Below are 20065 nucleotides of genomic sequence, written 5' to 3' on the forward strand. Positions count from 1 at the left end.
AATTCTTGTAATTTATTATTGCTCTCCAAAATATTATATTCCAAACTTCTCCAATCCTTTAATGTAGAAGCTGTGTTTTGTGTTATTCTGACTGTGGTTTTACTATACTTGAATTGTTTCTTTCTGAATGCTTTCAATATTTTTCTTGACTTAAGAGTTCTGGAATTTGGTTATAATATTCCTGGGAGTTTTCATCTTGGGATCTCTTTTAGGAGGTGATCAGTGGATTCTTTCCATTTCTATTTTACTGTCTGGTTCTAGAATATCAGAATAGTTTTCTTTGATAATTTCTTAAAAAATGATGTATAGGCTCTTTTTTTTGATCATGGTTTTAAAATTATCTCTCTTGGATCTATTTTTCCAGGTCAGCTGTTTTTCCAATTTCATGTTTTTCTCTGATTCTTTTGGTTTTTGTTTTATTGTTCCTCGATTTCTCATAAAGTCATTAGCTTCCCATTTGCTCAATTCTAATTTTTTGAATTCAAAATTAAGGAATTATTTTCCCCTGTGAACTTTTGTACCTCTTTTTCCATTTGGCTAATTTTGCTTTTTTAAGGCACTCTTTTTGTACTTCTTTTTGTGTCACTCTCATTTCTCTTCCCAATTTTTCCTCTGTCTCTCTTATTTGATTTTCAAAAACCCATTTGAGATTTTCCATGGACTGAGAGTAATTCTTACTTTTCTTGGAGGCTTTGAATATAGGTGCTTTGACGTTGTAATCTTTTTCTGTGTATGTATTTTGTTCTTCCTTGTCATCACAGTCACTTTGTATGGTCAGAATCTTTTTCTGTTTTGCTCTTTTCCCCAGCCCATTATTTGGCTTTTAATTCTTTGTTAAAGTAGTGCTTTGTTTCCAGAGTGGAGAGTATAATAACCCAAGTTTCAGGGGTTTTATGCAGCTATTTTCAGAGACACTTCTAAGGACCTGATGACAAGCACTCATTTCTGCTCTAAGGAACTCTGAGCAGGGTCTCTGCTCCATAAGTTTTAGTGTGCTAAAGCAATAAAGTTCTTCCTCTAATAAAGAGACCTCCTTTGGGCCTAGGCATTGCCACTCCCCATGCTTGATTTGCTGATTTCCCAAGACCCTCTCACCCTAGTTGAGAAGACCTTTTTTTCCTGCTGACCTTCCTAGTCATCTTTGGTGTTTCTGGGTTGAGTGATCTATCTGGAAGCCACCAGTAGTGCTGCTAATTCAGAGGCCCCATGGCCCTTTTCTGCTTTGCTGCCTGGAGCTGTTTTGGTGGGGTTGCATCTCCAATCTTGCTGCCACAGACCTTTCTTGATATTTTTTAGAGTCATAATTTAAAGGAATTTGGAGGATTTTGAGGGAGACCTAAGAAGTCCCTGCCTTTACTCTGCTATCTTGGTTCTGCCCCCATCTCAACCATATGCTTTTCTTAAAAATATTTTAAAACAATAAAAATATTTAAAACAATAAAAACAATTTTGTTAATAGCCTTTTCTGCATCTAATGACTTAATCATATGTTGATTTTTTTGTTGTTGTTGTGTTTTATGTTTATGGTTTGCCTAATATGGAACCAGCTCTGCTTTCCTAGTATAAGTTCCATGTGATCATAGTATATATAACTTGTTTTCAAAATCATAGACTCTTGTTTTCCCTATGTATCTTATTTTCTTTTCTTTTACCCTGTCCATCCTCAAAAGTGTTTTCCTTCTCTCCCCCAATCTGCTCTCCCTTCTATTACTTTGTTCTTCCTCCCCCGCTGCCACCCCTACCTCATTTTGTCCCCTCCCTTATTCCTTTCCCTTCTTACTTTCTTATTGGTAAAATAAAGTACTATCCCCTATTGAGTGTATTTCTTCTTTGAGTCAATTCCAATGAAAGTAGGGCTCTCATACTTCCCCATTTCCCCCATCTTCCTTTCCATTGTAGTTCTTTCTCATCCATTAAGGGAAAATCTCTTTCTTCCTTGCACCTTTCTCAGAGCCTTCCTCTTTCTCACCCCTTAATTTTATTTTATCTTTTAGATATCATCCATCATATTCAACTCAAGCCCATTCCCTCTGTCTTTTGCATTCTTACTGCTCTAATAACGATGAGAATTCTTAGGAATTACAATTTAGGGTTGATTTTCACTTGTCAGGGCATTTCCTTTTAGAAAGGTATATTTAAGCTCCCAGAGTCTCCATTGAAGTCTCTGCTTACCATGAGAAACCACTGGCCATGAATTTATTTATTTTAATTATTTTTTTCTTAAATTTCAATAACATTTTATTTTCCAATTACATTTAAAAATAGTTTTCAACATTCATTTTTGCAAGCTTTTGTGTTCCAAATATTTTTTTCTTCCCCCTCCCTAACATCCTCCACCCCTAAGGCAACAAGCAGTGTGGTACGAGGTATAATATATAGATAGATAGTAATTTTAAACATTTTTATATTAGTCATGTTTTGGAAGAAAAATTAGAATACAAGGGAAAAGCCAAGAGAGAAAAAAATAAACAAGCTACCAAAAAAGTGAAAATAACATGCTTCAATCTATACTCAGTCTCCACAGCTCGTTCTCTCTGGATGCTGATGGCACCATCTATCCTAAGTCTATCGTTTAGTTTTGTATCACTGTATTGCTGAGAAGAGTTAAATCTTTTATAGTTAATCATCACATAATCTTGCTATTACTGTGTACAATATTCTTCTGATTCTGCTAGCTTCTTGGAAGTCTTTCTTTTTTCTTTTCTTTTTCTTTTTCTTTTTTTTTTTTTAGTAAAGCTTTTTATTTTCAAAACACATGCATGGATAATTTTTCAAAATTGACCCTTGCAAAACCTGTTCCAAGTTTTCCCCTCCTTCCTCCCACCCTAGATAACAGGTAATCCAATATATGTTAAATTCAAGAATTATCTTGTTGCACAAGAAAAATCAGATCAAAAAGGAAAAAATGAGAAAGAAAACAAAATGCAAGCAAACAACAACAAAAAGAGTGAAAATGCTATTGTTGTGATCTACACTCGGTTCCCACAGTCCTTTCTCTGGGTGTAGATCTCATTATTGGAAAGAGTCATGGAAGTCTCTGCAGGCTTTCTGAAATCAATTTCTTACAGAACAATAATATTTCATTACATTCATATACTGTAACTTATTCAGCCATTCCCCTATCGATGGTCATCCAATCCATTTCCACTTCCTTGCTACTACAAACATTTTTGCATGTGTTCCTTTCCCTCTTTTAGGATCTCTTTGGGATACAGACCCAGTGGAGGGGCTGCTGGATCCAAGGCTTTTGTTTTATACATTATAGACATATACATACATACCTATATACACCCATACATACATATAGTTTTATAACATTTTGTGCACTGTTCCAAATTGTTCTATAGAATGGCTCTTCATTCATAGAATGACTCTTCATTACTAAATTATGAATACATCTAGACCTTATCTTAGTATATGATATGAGATGTTGGTGTATGCCTAATTTCTGCCATACTATTTTGAGGTTTTCTCAGAAATTTTTATTATCATATAGTGAATTTTTATCCCAAAAGCTGAAGCCCATGGGTTTTTTTTTCCAGCAGTAGATTTCTATAGTCAGTTGACTACTGTGTCTTCTGTACTTGATCTACTCTCCTATCCACCATTATTTTTTAGCTAGTACCCAGATGGTTTTGATGACTGGCCATTAGGTTATTTATTGCCAGCCAGCTTAATTAACAAATCGATCATTAATTACTTAGAAATTATGTCTCAGGTTTTTTTCATTTGTGTCACTCTAGTATCCTAGGGCTCATCTTCATTCTGGGATTGTGATCTTTGTTCTCTAAATGTTGCTGTGCTCTTAGTTCTTCCCTCTCACCACTCCTGAAACATCATCAATTCTTGTGGCTTTAACTTCCACTTCTTATTGTCTTTATAGTTTTGCATATTCTTCTAGTTGCTTATTTCTATTTCATGCTTTTCCAAAACCACAACTTCAGTGTGCCCTAAACTGATCTATCTTCTTGCAAATCAGATTTGTCTTCTAACTTCCTAGTTCCTAGACACTCTGATTCAAGAGTGTGGCATGCTCTCATCAGTGGCCATTTGATTCTCCTCTCTGTTGATTTCTCTTTCTCTACCCTCTTTGTTAACCCTTAGTATCACCAGTTATCAAGCCTCATTTTATTCTTCAAAGTCTCTGTTCTGGCTTATGTTGTACTTTAATCTCATCAATTTCCTAACTGTTCTTTTGTTGATTTTCTGGTCCAGTAGATAAAGAACACTGACTTATTAATCTTTTAAAAAAAATACTTCTTTAGATTTCTTTTGACATCGGGTTAAGATCTTAAATCCTCAAAAGTCTTCTACACTCTGATTCTTATCTGCCCATATCCCTTATGTTGAGTACAAAGAACATCTATATATTCCATATGAAATTATTTGGATAAATGATTGTCAAATAAATAGAGTAGAATTCTAAAATAGTATGTGCCTTTTACTACAGCTGTGCAAATAAGACCAATTAAAGTAGTAAAACTTAAACACACAATGAAAAGTTCAGAAGCAACAGTATACTTTTGTTGTCTGTGTTGATAAAATTTATATATATTCATTGTAAAACACAATTAAATGGAATTTTATGGTTTCTTTTTTATTTTTGTCCTTTTATGTGTGTGTGTATGTCTTAGACCTACTCTGGACTATTCTGTGTAGTCATAAATCCTTACAAGAATCTTCCAATTTACTCTGAAAATATTATCGAAATGTACAGAGGGAAGAAACGTCATGAGATGCCCCCACACATTTATGCTATATCTGAATCTGCTTACAGATGTATGCTTCAAGGTAAGTGGACATTAATGAACTAAGTTTGCTGTATCCCTTGACAAGGTGTAGAAATGTTGGCCTTTGTATATAGGCAGCAGATAAATGCTTTTTTGTTGCTTCAGAGGCTTTGTGAAAATCTTGTTTCTCATGTTAGCTTATTTTAATTGTTAATTTGTATAGCATGTGAATTTTTTTTACAGTACTTTAATATTTATAATCTTTTTTGATTCAGCCATTGTTGCCAAAATGTGGTGTTTTTCTTCTTTAAAATAATGGTTCTCTCTGGGAGCAGGTTTCTTGGGGAGGTTTTCTGGAGGCAGCCTTATTTTCAGTTAAAAATAATAATCACCCAAATACAGCCAGCTGATAACGTTCAGATCTTTTATTGCTTCCTCCAAAATAGCCTGGTTAGCTTAGAGGCCTATCTCTCTGCTTGGTTCCAAGAGCTCCCTCCGAATGTCTCCAAATCCAAAGGTTTGTCCTTCAGCCTCCAGCCACCAAGGTGGAAAATGGAATAAGAGAGAGAGCTTATGGGCTTCCTCCCAGAGTGCTCCTCTCCCACCCCCGGGAATGTTCTGAAGTAACTCTTTTGACTGGCTCCCTGAAGCTCTATTTATTTTATTTATTTACTTATTTATTTATTTTTAATAACTTTTTATTGATAGAACCCATGCCAGGGTAATTTTTTTACAGCATTATCCCTTGCATTCACTTCTGTTCCGATTTTTCCCCTCTCTTCCTCCACCCCCTCCCCCAGATGGCAAGCAATCCTTTATATGTTGAATAGATTACAGTATATCCTGGATACAATATACGTGTGCAGAACTGAACAGTTTTCTTGTTGCACAGGGAGAATTGAATTCTGAAGGTATAAATAATCCGGGAAGAAAAACAAAAATGCAAGCAGTTTATATTCATCTGAAGCTCTATTTATGTTCCTTCTCCAAGAGTGGGATTGTGGGATATGAGAGAGTGGGATTATGGGTTTTCTCCCAGAGTGCTCTCTGGCCCTAAGAGCTTCAAGGGAGATGTGAATTCACAAAGTTCCACAATTAACTTTGTGAATCTCCCATACTTGTGAATTCCAATGAGTACTTAAATACTTCTTGCTTATATGAGTTCTCTAAAGGTGTGAACACAAGCATTGTTTCTATTAGTTCTACTTAGTACTTTGTTTCTTCTGGCCCATAATATCTCCTTGTAGGATCAGATCAATCATACTGAACCATGCTAAATTAGATATTTATTGTCTCTATCAACTCTAAGGACTTAACAGTTTGTAAAGATTCCAACAGACTAGGTTGAATTATATTAAGATCAAGAGTTGATGGAAAATAGAGTACCATTTCAAGAGGCAGGAAAAGTCCTTATGATTTTGAGTGTCTGTGCATGAAGGAGAAAGAATATACAGTTATCTTTTCTCCTTAGTTGGGCTGATTAGGAAAGAATGAAGTAGATTTGGTAACTCATGACTGTTTAAGGCAAAAATATTAGAAATTTGAATGCAGTGATCATTTGTGTGACTTTTATTTCAGACTTAAGTTTTCAGTGATTTAGGAAACTTTTGAGGAAACCTCTACTTCTAGTGTAGAACTAGTGCAGGTTCTGCATCTTAGTTTTAGTTGTCTGGGGTACTAAAAGGTTAAATGACTTGCCCTTGGGATTCCCAGAGGCAGAGGTAGGACTTGAATTTAGGTCTTACTTTCAAGGATACTTTTTTATATACTATGCCCTGTTGTCTTTGCAGTTATAAAAATGTTAGGTTTTTTTCTTTATTTGAGAAAGCTAAATTTAAATAATTCCCCATGTTAGCTTCTTTTCTTTGGACTATCAGAGTATGTTGTCTCCTACATTAAATTCTTTAATTTAAATTTCCATTTTTGGTTATTATGAACTTTGCTGACATAAACAAAATGTATCCCTGTACAAAAATGAAAATTGCATATGAAACTGAATAACATAACAGTGTGATCTTTTTGGGGGTTGGGTGTTTATTTGCAATGTAACATGCTTGCTTCCTCTTTGTTCCCTTTTGAACCAATTCCTGCTTACTTAATAGTAGGTTTTTTTTTTTTTTAATGATTCATTGATTTTTCTTCTATTCTTCTACTCCAAAATAAAAGACCACCTTTTATCAAATAATTTGTAATCACCTTTTGCTTTGTTTTAATTTATGGTGACATATTATTCCTATTCTCTAGTGCCTGATTTTAATAGAATTTTAGTCTTTTTAATGCGTTTAGAAGCTAGAACCAGTAGGCTATGTTAAACCCGTATACTTTTTTTTCTTCCCTGAGGCAGTTGGGGTTAGGTGTTATGGGCCGGAACTCTGAACTTGAAACAAAGGATTCTTACAAGGTACTAAGTCAGTGGAATAGTTATCTAATTTAGCATGGTTCAGTATGATTGATTTAATCCTACAAGGAGAAGTTATGGGCCAGAACTTGAAACTAGGTACTAAGTGGAATTGAGGAGATAATGGTTAAATCTAGTTTAGCATTGATTTAATCCTACAACAAATAATGGTTTCCTAGTGATATAATGATTGGTTTATACTCAGCATGGGGCATATAAACTAGGAACCTCAGCTAGGATTCAGTCAGGGACATTCATAAGCTAGAGAAGGCAGGCGGGCCTTGGAACCCAGAAGAGAGATAGGCCTCCAGAAAACTAGCCGAGCCCCAAGTGAAGGAGATAGGATGTTGAAAAAGATAGTAAAGGATTTGGACTTTAACACCTGGCTGTATTTGTGGTGATTACTGAACTGAAACGAAGGTTGCCTCCAGAGACCCCAAGAAAACCCAACAAGAGAACATTACAGTTAGGTGAAGTGCCCAGGATCACACAGCTAGGAAGTTTTAAGTGTCTGAGGCAGATTTGAACTCAGGTCCTCCTAACTTCAGGGCTGATGCTCTACCCACTGTGCCACCTAGCTGCTCCCCCTTCCCCCACATATACTTTTTTAGATTTCCCATCCTTGTGGCACCTGTTTTAGTTAATATTTAATAAAATGATTTGTTAAAAGAAAACAAGCAATTAAGTAACTACTATGTGCTGGGCAACTCAGCTAGGTGTCACAGTGTGGGTATTGAACCTGGAGACAGGTCCTGGGCAAATCACACACATTTTATAATTAAGTAAATTAAAGAGAGATTAAGCAACTTGATTAGTTAAATTGGGGAAGTGTAACTGGTTGAATTTAAACCGGGATTCCTGTGGTTTCCCTAATTGAATATTAAAAGAATTATTTGTGGGTTATTATGTTTGTTGTTTTCTCTAATTTCTTTTTTATCTGCAAATTCATGCTGTTTTTAAGGATAAATCAGTGCATATAAGAGGTAGGATTCTTGAAATTTCCATTAATAGTCTGAGGCCTGGTTGTCCATGATTATCTTTGTTCCAAGGTTCTGTGAATAACTAAATAGCTTCCTGTTGGCTTACTAAAAGAAATCCATTATTGTTTTTAAATCTTGCAGGACTAGCTTTTTATCCCCTAAAAACCCTAATGGCCCCAGAAAGCAAATCTATAAGCAGTCATCTGAAAAAATATTCTAAATTACTACTAATAACTCAAAAAAGAAATGAAAGAAAAAGAATCTACACTCCCAGAAATATTTGTAGCATCTCTTGTGATAGCCAAAAATTGGAAACCAAGGAACAGTTCTCCTGTTGGGTAATGGCTAAATAAAATGTTTCATATGAAGGTATTTGGACATCATTTTTCCAAAAGAATGGTGAAATGGACACTTTCAAAGGAAATTGAGAAGACTTTTATGAACTGATGCAATGCAAAGTGAGCAGAGGTAGGAGAATAATAATATTCTAGAAAATAACTTTGAAATTCTTTAGACTGCAGTAATATATTACAAGTCCAAAGAATGAAGGTGAAACATGCCATTCACCTCGTGATAGGTGTTAAGGGTAATGCACAAAGAGGTCTGTTTTCAGGGTGGGAACTCCATGTCAGGGCTCTTCACCCAGGCCTGCTTTGTATAGTGGTTTGAGGACCACTGAGAATCATTACAGCCGCATTGGATTGCCCATTATGCTTTAAGCCTAAGGAATTCTTTTTTTCTTTTTTTTAAATAACTTTTTATTGACAGAACCCATGCCAGGATAATTTTTTACAACATTATCCCTTGCACTCTCTTCTGTTCCGATTTTCCCTTCCCTCCTTCCACCCCCTCCCCCAGATGGCAAGCAGTCCTATACATGTTAAATAGGTTACAGTATATCCTAGATAAAATATATGTGTGCAGAACCGAACAGTTTTCTTGTTGCACAGGGAGAATTGGATTCAGAAGGTATAAATAACCCTGGAAGAAAAACAAAAATGCAAGCAGTTTATATTCATTTCCCAGTGTTCTTTCTTTGGGTGTGGCTGCTTCTGTCCATCTTTGATCAATTGAAACTGAGTTAGGTCTCTTTGTCAAAGAAATCCATTTCCATCAGAATGCATCCTCATACAGTATCATTGTTGAGGTATATAATGATCTACTGGTTCTGCTCATTTCACTTAGCATCAGTTAATGTAAGTGTCTCCAATCCTCTCTGTATTCATCCTGCTGGTCATTTCTTACACAACAATAATATTCCATAATATTCATATGCCACAATTTACTCAACCATTCTCCAATTGATGGGCATCCATTCATTTTCCAGTTTCTAGCTACTACAAACAGGGCTGCCACAAACATTTTGGCACATACAGGTCCCTTTCTCTTCTTTAGTATCTCTTTGGGGTATGAGCCCAGTAGAAACACTGATGGATCAAAGGGTATGCACAGTTTGATAATTTTTTGAGCATAGTTCCAAATTGCTCTCCAGAATGGCTGGATGTGTTCACAATTCCACCAACAATGTATCAGTGTCCCTGTTTTCCCACATCCCTTCCAACATTCTGCATTATCTTTCCCTGTCATTCTAGCCAATCTGACAGGTGTGTATTGGTATCTCAGAGTTGTCTTAATTTGCATTTCTCTGATTAATAATGATTTGGAGCATATTTTCATATGTCTATAAATAGTTTTAATTTCTTTGTCTGAGAATTGTCTGTTCATATCCTTTGACCATTTGTCAATTGGAGAATGGCTTGATTTCTTATAAATTAGAGTGAATTCTCTATATATTTTGGAAATGAGGCCTTTATCAGAACTTTTGACTCTAAAAATGTTTTCCCAGTTTGTTTCCCTTCTAATCTTGTCTGCATTTGTTTTGTTTGTATAAAAACTTTTCAATTTGATATAATCAAAATTTTCTATTTTGTGGTTAATAGTGATCTCTCGTTCTTCTTTGGTCATAAATTCCTTACTCTTCCACAGGTCTCAGAGGTAAACTATCCTATGCTCTTCCAATTTATTTATAATCTCATTCTTTATGACTAGGCATGAACCCATTTTGACCTTATCTTGGTGTACGGTGTTAAGTGTGGATCAATGCCTAGTTTGTGCCATACTAATTTCCAATTTTCCCTGCAATTTTTGTCAAATAATGTGTTCTTATCCCCAAAACTGGGGTCTTTGGGTTTGTCAAACACTAGGTTATTAAAATTATTGGCTGTTTTGTCCTTTGAACCTAACCTATTCCATTGATCAACTAGTCTATTTCTTAGCCAATACCATATGGTTTTAGTAACTGGTGCTTTATAATATAATTTTAGATCTGGTACAGCTAGGCCACCTTCATTTGATTTTTTTTTTTCATTAATTCCTTGAAATTCTTGACCTTTTGACTTTCTATATGAACTTTGTTTGTTATTTTTTCTAGGTCACCAAAATAGTTTTTTGGGAGTCTGATTGGTATAGCGCTAAATAGATTAGTTTAGGTAGTATTGTCATTTTTATTATATTTGCTCGCCCAATCCAAGAGCATTTAATGTTTTTCCAGTTGGTTAGATCAGACTTAATTTGTGGGTAAAGTGTTTTGTAGTTTTCATCATAAAGTTTCTGATTTTCCCTTGGCAGATAGATTCCTAAATATTTTATATAATCAGTAGTTGTTTTAAATGGAATTTCTCTTTGTAACTCTAACTGTTTGGTTTTGTTAGTGATATATAAAAATACTGTTGACTTATGTGGGTTTATTTTATATCCTGCAACTTTGTTAAAGGTGTGGATTGTTTCTAATAACTTTTTAGTAGAGTCTCTGGGGTTCTCTAAGTATACCATCATATCATCAGCAAAGAGTGATAATTTGGTTTCCTCATTGCCTATTCTTATTCCTTTAATCTCTTTCTCAACTCTTATTGCCAAAACTAGCATTTGTAATACAATATTAAATAGTAACGGTGATAGTGGGCAACCTTGTTTCACTCCTGATCTTATTGGGAATGGTTGCAGTTTGTCCCCGTTACATATGATGCTTACTGCTGGTTTTAAATAGATGCTATTGATTATTTTAAGGAAAAATCCATTTATTCCTATATTCTAAAGAGTTTTTAATAGGAATGAATGTTGGATTTTATCAAGTGGTTTTTCTGCATCTGTTGAGATGATCATATAGTTTTTGTTAATTTGGTTATTAATATGGCCAATTATACTGATAGTTTTCCTAATATTGAACCAGCCCTGCATTCCTGGTAAAAATCCTACTTGATCGTGGTGTATTATCCTGGGGATGATTTTCTGTAGTCTTTTGCTAATGCCTTATTTAAGATTTTAGCATCATTATTCATTAGGGAGATTGGTCTATAATTTTCTTTCTCTGTTTTCAACCTACCTGGTTTAGGTATCAGTACCATGTCTGTGTCATAAAAGAAATTTGGTAGGACTCCTTCATTCCCTATTTTTTCAAATAGTTTATAAAGCATTGAAGCTAATTGTTCTTTGAATGTTTGGTAGAATTCACATGTAAATCCATCTGGTCCCCGGAGATTTTTTTTTAGGGAGTTGATTAATAGCTTGTTCTATTTCTTTTTCTTAAATGGGACTATTTAAGCAATTTATTTCCTCCTTTGATAATCTGGGAAGCCTATATTTTTGAAGGTAGTCATCCATTTCGCTTAGGTTATCAAATTTATTGGCAAGGAATTCTTCCTCCAGCTATTTGCCTTCTTCAGTAAGGGAGAAAATTAGCACAAGGGCTCAATACAAAATTCCTAAATGGAACATCCTCCATCTAGAGGGAATTATGGGCACTGGGGCCATAATTCCTACGAAGTCCTGCCAATCCTTCCTAAATGCTTGGTGAATGAACACTGGTTATAGGAAGGAGAGGCTTACTTTTCATTGGATATGAGTTGGAGACCTTGCTCTGTGTGTCATGGTATCTTCTCTGAAAGAATTCAGGCTCAGACAGTCTCCAAAGCAAACAAAGGCATTTATTTTGTGGTTAATCCCCAGCAGTTAACCTCTCTTTAAGGGAGGGAGAAGCTGCCCAATAGAGTAAGGTAAGGATTTATATAGAAAAGGGAGAGTAAGAAAGAAGGGTTGGGGCTGTAGCTGAGATTCCATCACCTCTAAAATGAGGGATTTAGATTAGATATCTCTGAGACAGTCGATTTCTCTTAAATTTCCTGCTTTTATGATTGAACTGTGAGGATTCTTTGCAGTTGCTAATTAACAAGATATCTTTGAAAGAAATTGTTTACACTTAACACTTGATTTGCTAGTTAGGGAGTGAAATATTCCAAGTAAATGATTTTGATTTCTATTGTCAGTGGACAAATTTGATTTGGTTGAAAAATATTTAAAAGAATCTGTGATCTCATTTTGGGGAATTCCCTACAAGTATATAGGTAGCAGCCTGTGTGACTATTATCCTTGTCCTCTTCTAAATTTACTGTGGATGAACTTTATTAATTATTTTGTCTTCTAGAAAGCAACTCAGTAGTTTATATACAAATACACTAAATTTATTTTTGTATTTAATTATTTTCTTACCAAATAGGTAAGGTAAAATAATGTATATTACATTGCTCTCCAAAGTGGTTGGATTGGATCACAGTGAATTAGTCTCCCAGTTTTTCCACATTCCTTCCAGCATTTGTTATTTTCCCCTTTACTCATTTTAGCCAGTCTGATAGGTGCAAAAAAAAAAAAAAATCTCAGCAAAGTTTTAATTTTTTCCTAATTATAAATTGTTTTGATTTCTTAAAACTGCTTGTTCTTATCATTTTAAATTGTCATTGCCTAGCAATAAGAACTTAATATCTCTCCAATTATTTATATATACCTTTATTTCTGTAATGAATATTTTGTCATTTTCAGATATGTTCTAAGTATGTTTTGCTTGGTTGTTAGATTCCCAAACAGTTTATACATTTCATAGTTGGAATGGAATTTCTTTTTTTTGTCTTTTTCTTCCAGATTTTCATATTGGGCAAAAAGACCGACTTTTGTTTGTTTATTTTATTTTTTATTTTTGTTTTATTTCTTAAAATGTAGTTTTCATTTCATTGGTATTTCCCAACATTCATTTAGAAAATTTAAGTTCCAATTTCTCTTACTTATATCCCTTGATAAAAGCAAGCAATATGATACTGATTATACATATAAAGTCATGCAAAGCACTTTATTATTAGCCTTGTTGCACACACAAAAAAAAACAAGAAAAGTGAAAAGGTATGATTTAATGTGTAGTAAAATCATATTTTATAACTTGCTTCTTTATTTAAATTATATTTACAGCTAATTCTGTAGTTAAATCTCTGAACTTCTCTAAACCATTATATTAATGACAAAAAGTTTATTTCCGTTTCTTCTTTTCTTACTGCTTTCCCAGTCTTGGTGATAGTGGATATCTTTGATTTAACTCTATTTGTCTTTTTGCTCCAACTAAAATCCCGTTAAATTAATTTGGACTATATTTATCTTATCAAAATCTCTTTTCATTTAACATTGGTTTCCTTTTTAATTTTGGTAATTTGTTTTTCTTATTTTCTTTCCAGATAGGTAAGTTTATTTTTATTAATATTTTCTTTAAAAAGCTTCTAGTTTCAGTAGTTTGGTGGGGTTTTTTTTTTCCTTCTCAATTTTGTTTCTCTTTTGATTTTAAGAATTTCTTGTTTATATTTATTTGGGATTTTTTGATCTGTGCCTTTTTTAGTGTTTTTAGTTGGATTCCTAATTTGTTGAATTTCTTTATTGAGAAAAGTTTTAGAGATTTTACAAAAACCAAAAACCCAACAATCCTTTCTTCTAATGACTAGCTGCATTCCAAAAGTTTAGGCCCTTATAAATTGTTGTAACCATATTAGACAGATAGTTTCATAAAATCCTCTTTCTTCATCAAAGCACAAATACTTAATGTAACTAAATTGTCTGTGAGTAATCAAGCTTCCACATTATGTAATTTGACAGGCATCAGACTGAATTGTTTGTGTAGTATCTTCAGTAATGTTTACCCACATCTTAACTAGATGTCCCCTGTCATAAGTCCCAAATACTATTGTAGTAGGGGAAGAGCATTAATACTGTAAAAACTTCTCCTTTCATGGCATCAATAATTCTTTACTGGAGACTCACTCAGACACTGGGTAGTTTGGGGTCCATTCATCATTCCAGTTCCCCTCAAACCAAAGGGGCCCAAAGTCCTTTGGGGTATGGGGTGATGTCTTATCTTCTGAAACTACTTCTACCTGGGAATGGGCATATTGTTGCATTGTTTTACAGGGTCCCAATCTGGAGGGGTCCTGAGCTTGAGGACCAATCAGGAGCTGATTCAAACAGCATCCTGTGGACTGTGAGTCAATTCCCTGAAACTGGTAGCTACAGCTATACAATGCTGATCATTGGGAGGTGAATTGACCAAAGAGTTATTTCCCATTTGTGGGAGCTCCTGAATTTGGGTAGGGGGGGAAAGGTGGGAAGAAAGGGAAAGAGGAAGAAAGGAGAGAAAGGGGAGGAAGGAGAGCACTTAGGCAGTGCCTTGTAACAATTACTTGTCAAAAAGGGCATTTGAGATAGACCCCTCTAGTTGTACTAAAATTCTCTTCTCTGAGCTCTCCACTAAAGATATTTTAAATTTACTTTAAATAATTAATCAAATAACAGCAAGGTCTCATAATTATATCATTTGTTCTTACATCACTTTGCGACCTTTAATTCACTCCTATTTTCCTTTCTCACTTAGACCATTGGATTAATTTGTTTCCTGTCTTCTTCCTCAAAGACAGCCATAGTGACCATAATTTGTTGGTAACTGTATAATTAAATCCTTTCTCAGCAAATTACTTCCTGATTCACCAGTCATCCCCCAAAAAAGCCATGAGGTAAATTATCTTCTTTTCCTTCTTTAACTCCTTTCATTCACGTTTGAAATGGTAGGGCCTCCCAATTGGTAGCACCTGGGGAAGAGGGGCCAAGGGGCAGGCCACATTTGACCTTGGCCTTATTCCATGGGCCTTCATTCTTCTCATTCTCACATGTCTAAATTTCCTTACTTTCCCTTTTACACACATCTCCTTACAGTGCACCTTGACTAAAGCTCCTTAAATCTATTTTTCTTTCCACTCCAATCTCAACTTCCTCCTTCACTATAAAATCCAATAAATTCTACCTATCAAGCAAATCTCTTTATCCAAGGGAGAAAGCAAGACAAAACCCCAATATTCGGGATAGCTAAATAACTTTGGATGACTTGAAAGAACCTCTCCACAGCACCTATTCAGCAGAGTGGCACATAACTCCACAGATTGCAGAATATACAATTTCTCTAAGGTAAACCCTTGGCCCATAATCAAATCAAACACACATTCCAATTTCTACTTCTAAAATCCCATGCCCAGACAGCACACATCAATTGAAAGTGATTCTAGCTTTATACCACTTTGGTTTAAATACACAGACAAATAATACTGCATTTTTGGGATGAAACTCTTCCCCCTTGAAACTCCACTCTGAGATTCCCCCAAGTCTTTGAAACAGTAGTAAACTAAGGTAGTAGCCTGAGGACTGAGACACAAAAACTTTTCCAATGGCTCCCCTGGGTAAAAATGGCAGTGAATCTTACAAATGCCCATTTATATCTGGGTTCTCCTTCCTCTTCCACCTATCTCTACTTGTAGCTAGGATGAAAGAAGAAACTCTTAAAGTGACAGTTTCTGTTTGGAGAGCCATTCATACTCTCCCAAGCCACAGGGAAAGCAGTCTCCTGATTAAAAGAGATGGGATAGGGGAGATTGCTCAGATTTCTCATCTAGGGAAAACTGGGGGGAGGGGGAGGTGAGAATCCTACACCTTTCTACAGAGTCCAGTGAGGAAGATTTTAGAACCCTGGGGGTCAGGGACACAGGGAGTCTCTATCTAGAAAGAAATCTCATTAATAAATATAGAAAAACAGACATTAAACATATCCTTTGCCCACACTACATTTTAATTAAAATTCTATCAAACATTTAAAAAATAATTCAGTTTCACTTTTTTCCCCAAAAAAATCAGAGAATAGAGAATGCTACTAGACTTATAGGACATATACCCACCCACACACAAAATAACATCGTGATATTCAAATGAGGGGAAAATAATTCAGAGGAAGAAAACTAGAATACTGTAGTGGGTATTGAACCACATTAAATACAGTGTTAGGCATTGTATTTAAAAGATAAATATACTATTATCAAGTTGGATTTATGCCAGGATTGATTAAGTAGGAGAATGTGATCAAGAGAGATGAATGGTAGAAATAATCTAGATTTGGGTTTGTAATTTGATAATATTATAGAGTCAAATTGGGTAATGAAGGGAATGATAAGAAAGGAGAAAGAGCCAGGGCATGGATTAACACTGAGGTTGGTGATCATGGTACTACATGATTACAAGGATCCTAAGGTATAAGAAATAATACTATGATAAAATATAGTGTTCAAAAGTGTGGAAATGGAACATTTGTGAGTGATGATTTTGATGCTTCCTGTGTTGCTGGAGTAGCAGTATAGATCATGGAAGCAGAGTAGATTGAGAAACTAGGAAGTTAGGGTGTTTGAGCAATCAGTATACATGTCAGAATTCCTTAATATTGGGTATTATATATATAAAATATATTATACAGTATGTTATATGTAATAAATATGTAGAGAACGAATCCTCTCTGATCTATTTACAGAGAATATCCAAGGAATAGATACTGGTCATCAGTTTTTTAATTGAGTGGAATACATTTGAATAATGTGAAGTTCTTATTGCTGAATGATTTTTAAGTGGGACAGTGAATGAATAGGATTGAGGTGTATGGGAATTAGGCAGAGGACAATAGAGTTCAAAGAAATTTAGTTTTTTCTTAAAAGGTGTTCAGTATCACAGGGGTGGAGATGGTAGTATACTAACATTGGGAATAAGTCTAAATACAGAGCATTGGTAGATACAGAGGGGTCCTTAGAGGGAGTAGATGATTAAGACACTTTGTTATCCCTAAAAGGACTTCATTTCAGGTGGTGGCAGCTGTGTTCTGTAAGACCCCTTGATAGCTATTATGGGCCAGAACTCTGAACTTGAAACAAAGGATTCTTACAAGGTACTAAGTCAGTGGAATTGATAGAGACAATAGTTATCTAATTTAGCATAGTTCAGTATGGTTGATTTAATCCTACAAGGAGATGTTATGGGCCAGAACTTGAAACTAGATACTAAGTGGAATTGAGGAGACATGGTTAAATCTAATTTAGCATTGATTTAATCCTGCAACAAATAATGGTTACCTAGTGATATAATGATTGGTGTATACTTGGTGCTCTCAGGACCAAAAAAGGGACAAGCGCACTAGAAGCCCTTGGAGCCTCAGCCAGGATTCAGTTGGGGAGATTGAGAAGCCAGGGAAGGCAGGCAGGAACTCGAGCTCTGGGAACCAAGGAGAGAGGTAGGCCTCTTAAAAAAACTGTCCAGGCTCCAGGAAAGGAGACAAGATTTTGAAGGAGACAATAAAGGATTTAGACTTTAACCCCTGGATGCACTTGTGGTGATTACTGAACTGAAACAAAGGCTGCTACCAGAGAACCCCAAGAAAACCCAAACATTTTAGAGAGAATATTGCAGAAAGCCACCTCAGAGCAGGAATAAGCAAGGGAGCTTTGTTTTCATAGCTGGAGAGGTTGGATATGTCGATGTCTAGGAAGTTTTTTGTTGCCTCTTTTTATTGCAAATTAACAGGCATCATCAAAAGGGCCAATGTTTTGCTTTGGTGCTGAAATTACTCTGCTGTAGATGCAATATCAGCTGAGTAAATACAATTAGAAACAAATTAAACTAGAAATTGTAGACAGAAGGGAAGGTAGTCATCTGGAGTTCAGAAAAAGAACTTATATCAGTTTAGACACTTAAGTATCCAACATGCTTCAGGTTTTTGTTACTTTTGTGTTTGTCTTTAGTGGAGTGTTTTATTATTTATACTATAACAGAAAGTAAATTAGTCCACTTTAGTTATCTAAAAAAATAATTACTTATTATATACTTAAGTGGATTTGTGATTTTATCAGTCAGTAAATATGAAAGACCTTCCCTGTGGCCAGGGACTATGTTAAAAAAAACTAGAGATAGAAAGGAAAAAGACAGGTCCCATTCTCAAAAGAACCCACAGACTAATGGGGAGACAGCACTAAAAAAGTTGAAAAATAGAGTGGAACGGGAGAACAGCAAAATAGAAAATGTGGATTCTTATAGATTAGTGCTATAAATTGCAGACCTGGTTGAAATTCTCTAAACCAACAAAGTCAGATTCAGTTAGGAAAACAAGTTCTGTCACTTTTCGTGTAGACGTCATCATTGGAAATAGTCTAGCCTATTTCAGCCTACCATATGTCTCTCTATTGTCTTGAACCAATACATAAAACTTGGCATATTAATATTTACATCTGAGATATTGAATGGGAACTTCCTCAGCTTTCTATATCTTATCTTTTCCTAATTATTATGTCTTAATATTTAATGGGAGTTGAGTATTTTAGAAGACAGAGCAATTAAAGCTTTGAAATCTCTTTCTGCTGTGATTGAGTGATAGATTTGTAAGTTTCCTTTCATCTAAAATTATTGCACAGGATGTTTATCTGCAAAATTTAAGAATGGGTTAGACAGGGGTCCTCAAACTATGGCCTGCAGGCCAGATGTGGCAGCTGAGGACGATTATCCCCTTCCCCCAGGGCTATGAAGTTTCTTTATTTAAAGGCCCACAAAACAAAGTTTTTGTTTTTACTGTAGTCCAGCCCTCCGATAGTCTGAGGGACAGTGAACTGGCCCCCTATTTAAAAAGTTTAAGGACCCCTGGGCTAGAACAATGGTGGGGAATCTTTTTTTCTGCCAGTGGCTATTTGGATATTTATAACATCATTCATGGGCCATAGAGAATTATCAATTCACAGAAGTCAAGCAATGGGAGGTTGTTGTACTTAGCTTTCAGCTTATCATCGTTTCTAGCTGCCTTAGCAAATGATTTAATGGTTCTTAAACAGCTTGTGGGCCAGATATTTCTCATTCTTGGACTAGAAGATAAAATTGAGACCCTGTTCTGTTGTGTGGGGTGGGGGAGGGAGAAGGCAGCCAGGAGCCATACCACTATTGCTTGCATCTAAATTTTTTCTCTATAGCCTAAGGGTTTGCAGCTGTTAGTTATTTCAAAACATCATCTCTTACCTCAGATCCCATCTTTAGTTTGCCCTGGATATTGACTTTTACTGGAGTAATGATTGACACCGCACTGGGCAGTCTTATGCAGGATGCAGGACTGGATGCTAACTGGTAGCTTTGGCTTGGATTTTGTCTTGTCCCAGTTCTTAATTGTTGTAGTGTTCCATTGCTGAGGGGTGTGCTTCAAACCAGACACTTAGACATGTGTTTATACATGTTGGGGAAATGACTGCCTGTGACATTCTTGGGTTTCCTCACCAGCATTCAATGTACATTTTCTAGATCTTGAGGAATTTTTTTTTTTTTTTGTGGGAAACCTGCTGTACCTCTTCCTGCTACCCTGACATACTGTCACTACCCTTCTCAAGTCAAATGACTTTAAAACATTTATATACTAACTCCAGAATGGCATGTCTAATTTAGTGCTCTGCCTTTTAAAGTTATTTTGATAGGTTATATGTTTAAATGATATCACTACTCGAAATATTTTGTGAAGTTTTTGAAGTATTTTGAGTGATTATATCATCCACTTGTCAATAAATAGTGATACTCTACATCATTTTAGATTATTTTCACTAGTAACATTTTTTTTTTAAGATAGATTTGCTGTATCTTATTAAGATGCTAAATGTGTTCCTCTTTTGAATAGGATATGTAGTTGGCGTAACATCTTGCACATAAAATAGCTCAGTAAATGTTTGACCTCAGTGAAATGATAACTTCTTTCTGCTCCATCCCCC

At 35.3% G+C, this 20065-nt stretch overlaps 1 protein-coding gene across 2 annotated transcripts in view; it reads left to right on the top strand.

The window, feature by feature from the left end:
* MYH10 (myosin heavy chain 10) overlaps nt 1-20065 on the top strand; it is a 227432-nt gene that overhangs the window by 31766 nt on the left and 175601 nt on the right. For both annotated transcript variants that reach the window (XM_051995701.1, XM_051995702.1), the window contains exon 3: nt 4635-4791. In XM_051995701.1, coding sequence (XP_051851661.1) covers nt 4635-4791 — 157 coding nt within the window. The remainder of the gene's footprint in view (nt 1-4634; nt 4792-20065) is intronic.

Source organism: Antechinus flavipes, chromosome 4 (genome assembly GCF_016432865.1).
Source record: "Antechinus flavipes isolate AdamAnt ecotype Samford, QLD, Australia chromosome 4, AdamAnt_v2, whole genome shotgun sequence".
Taxonomy (NCBI): Eukaryota; Metazoa; Chordata; class Mammalia; order Dasyuromorphia; family Dasyuridae; genus Antechinus; species Antechinus flavipes.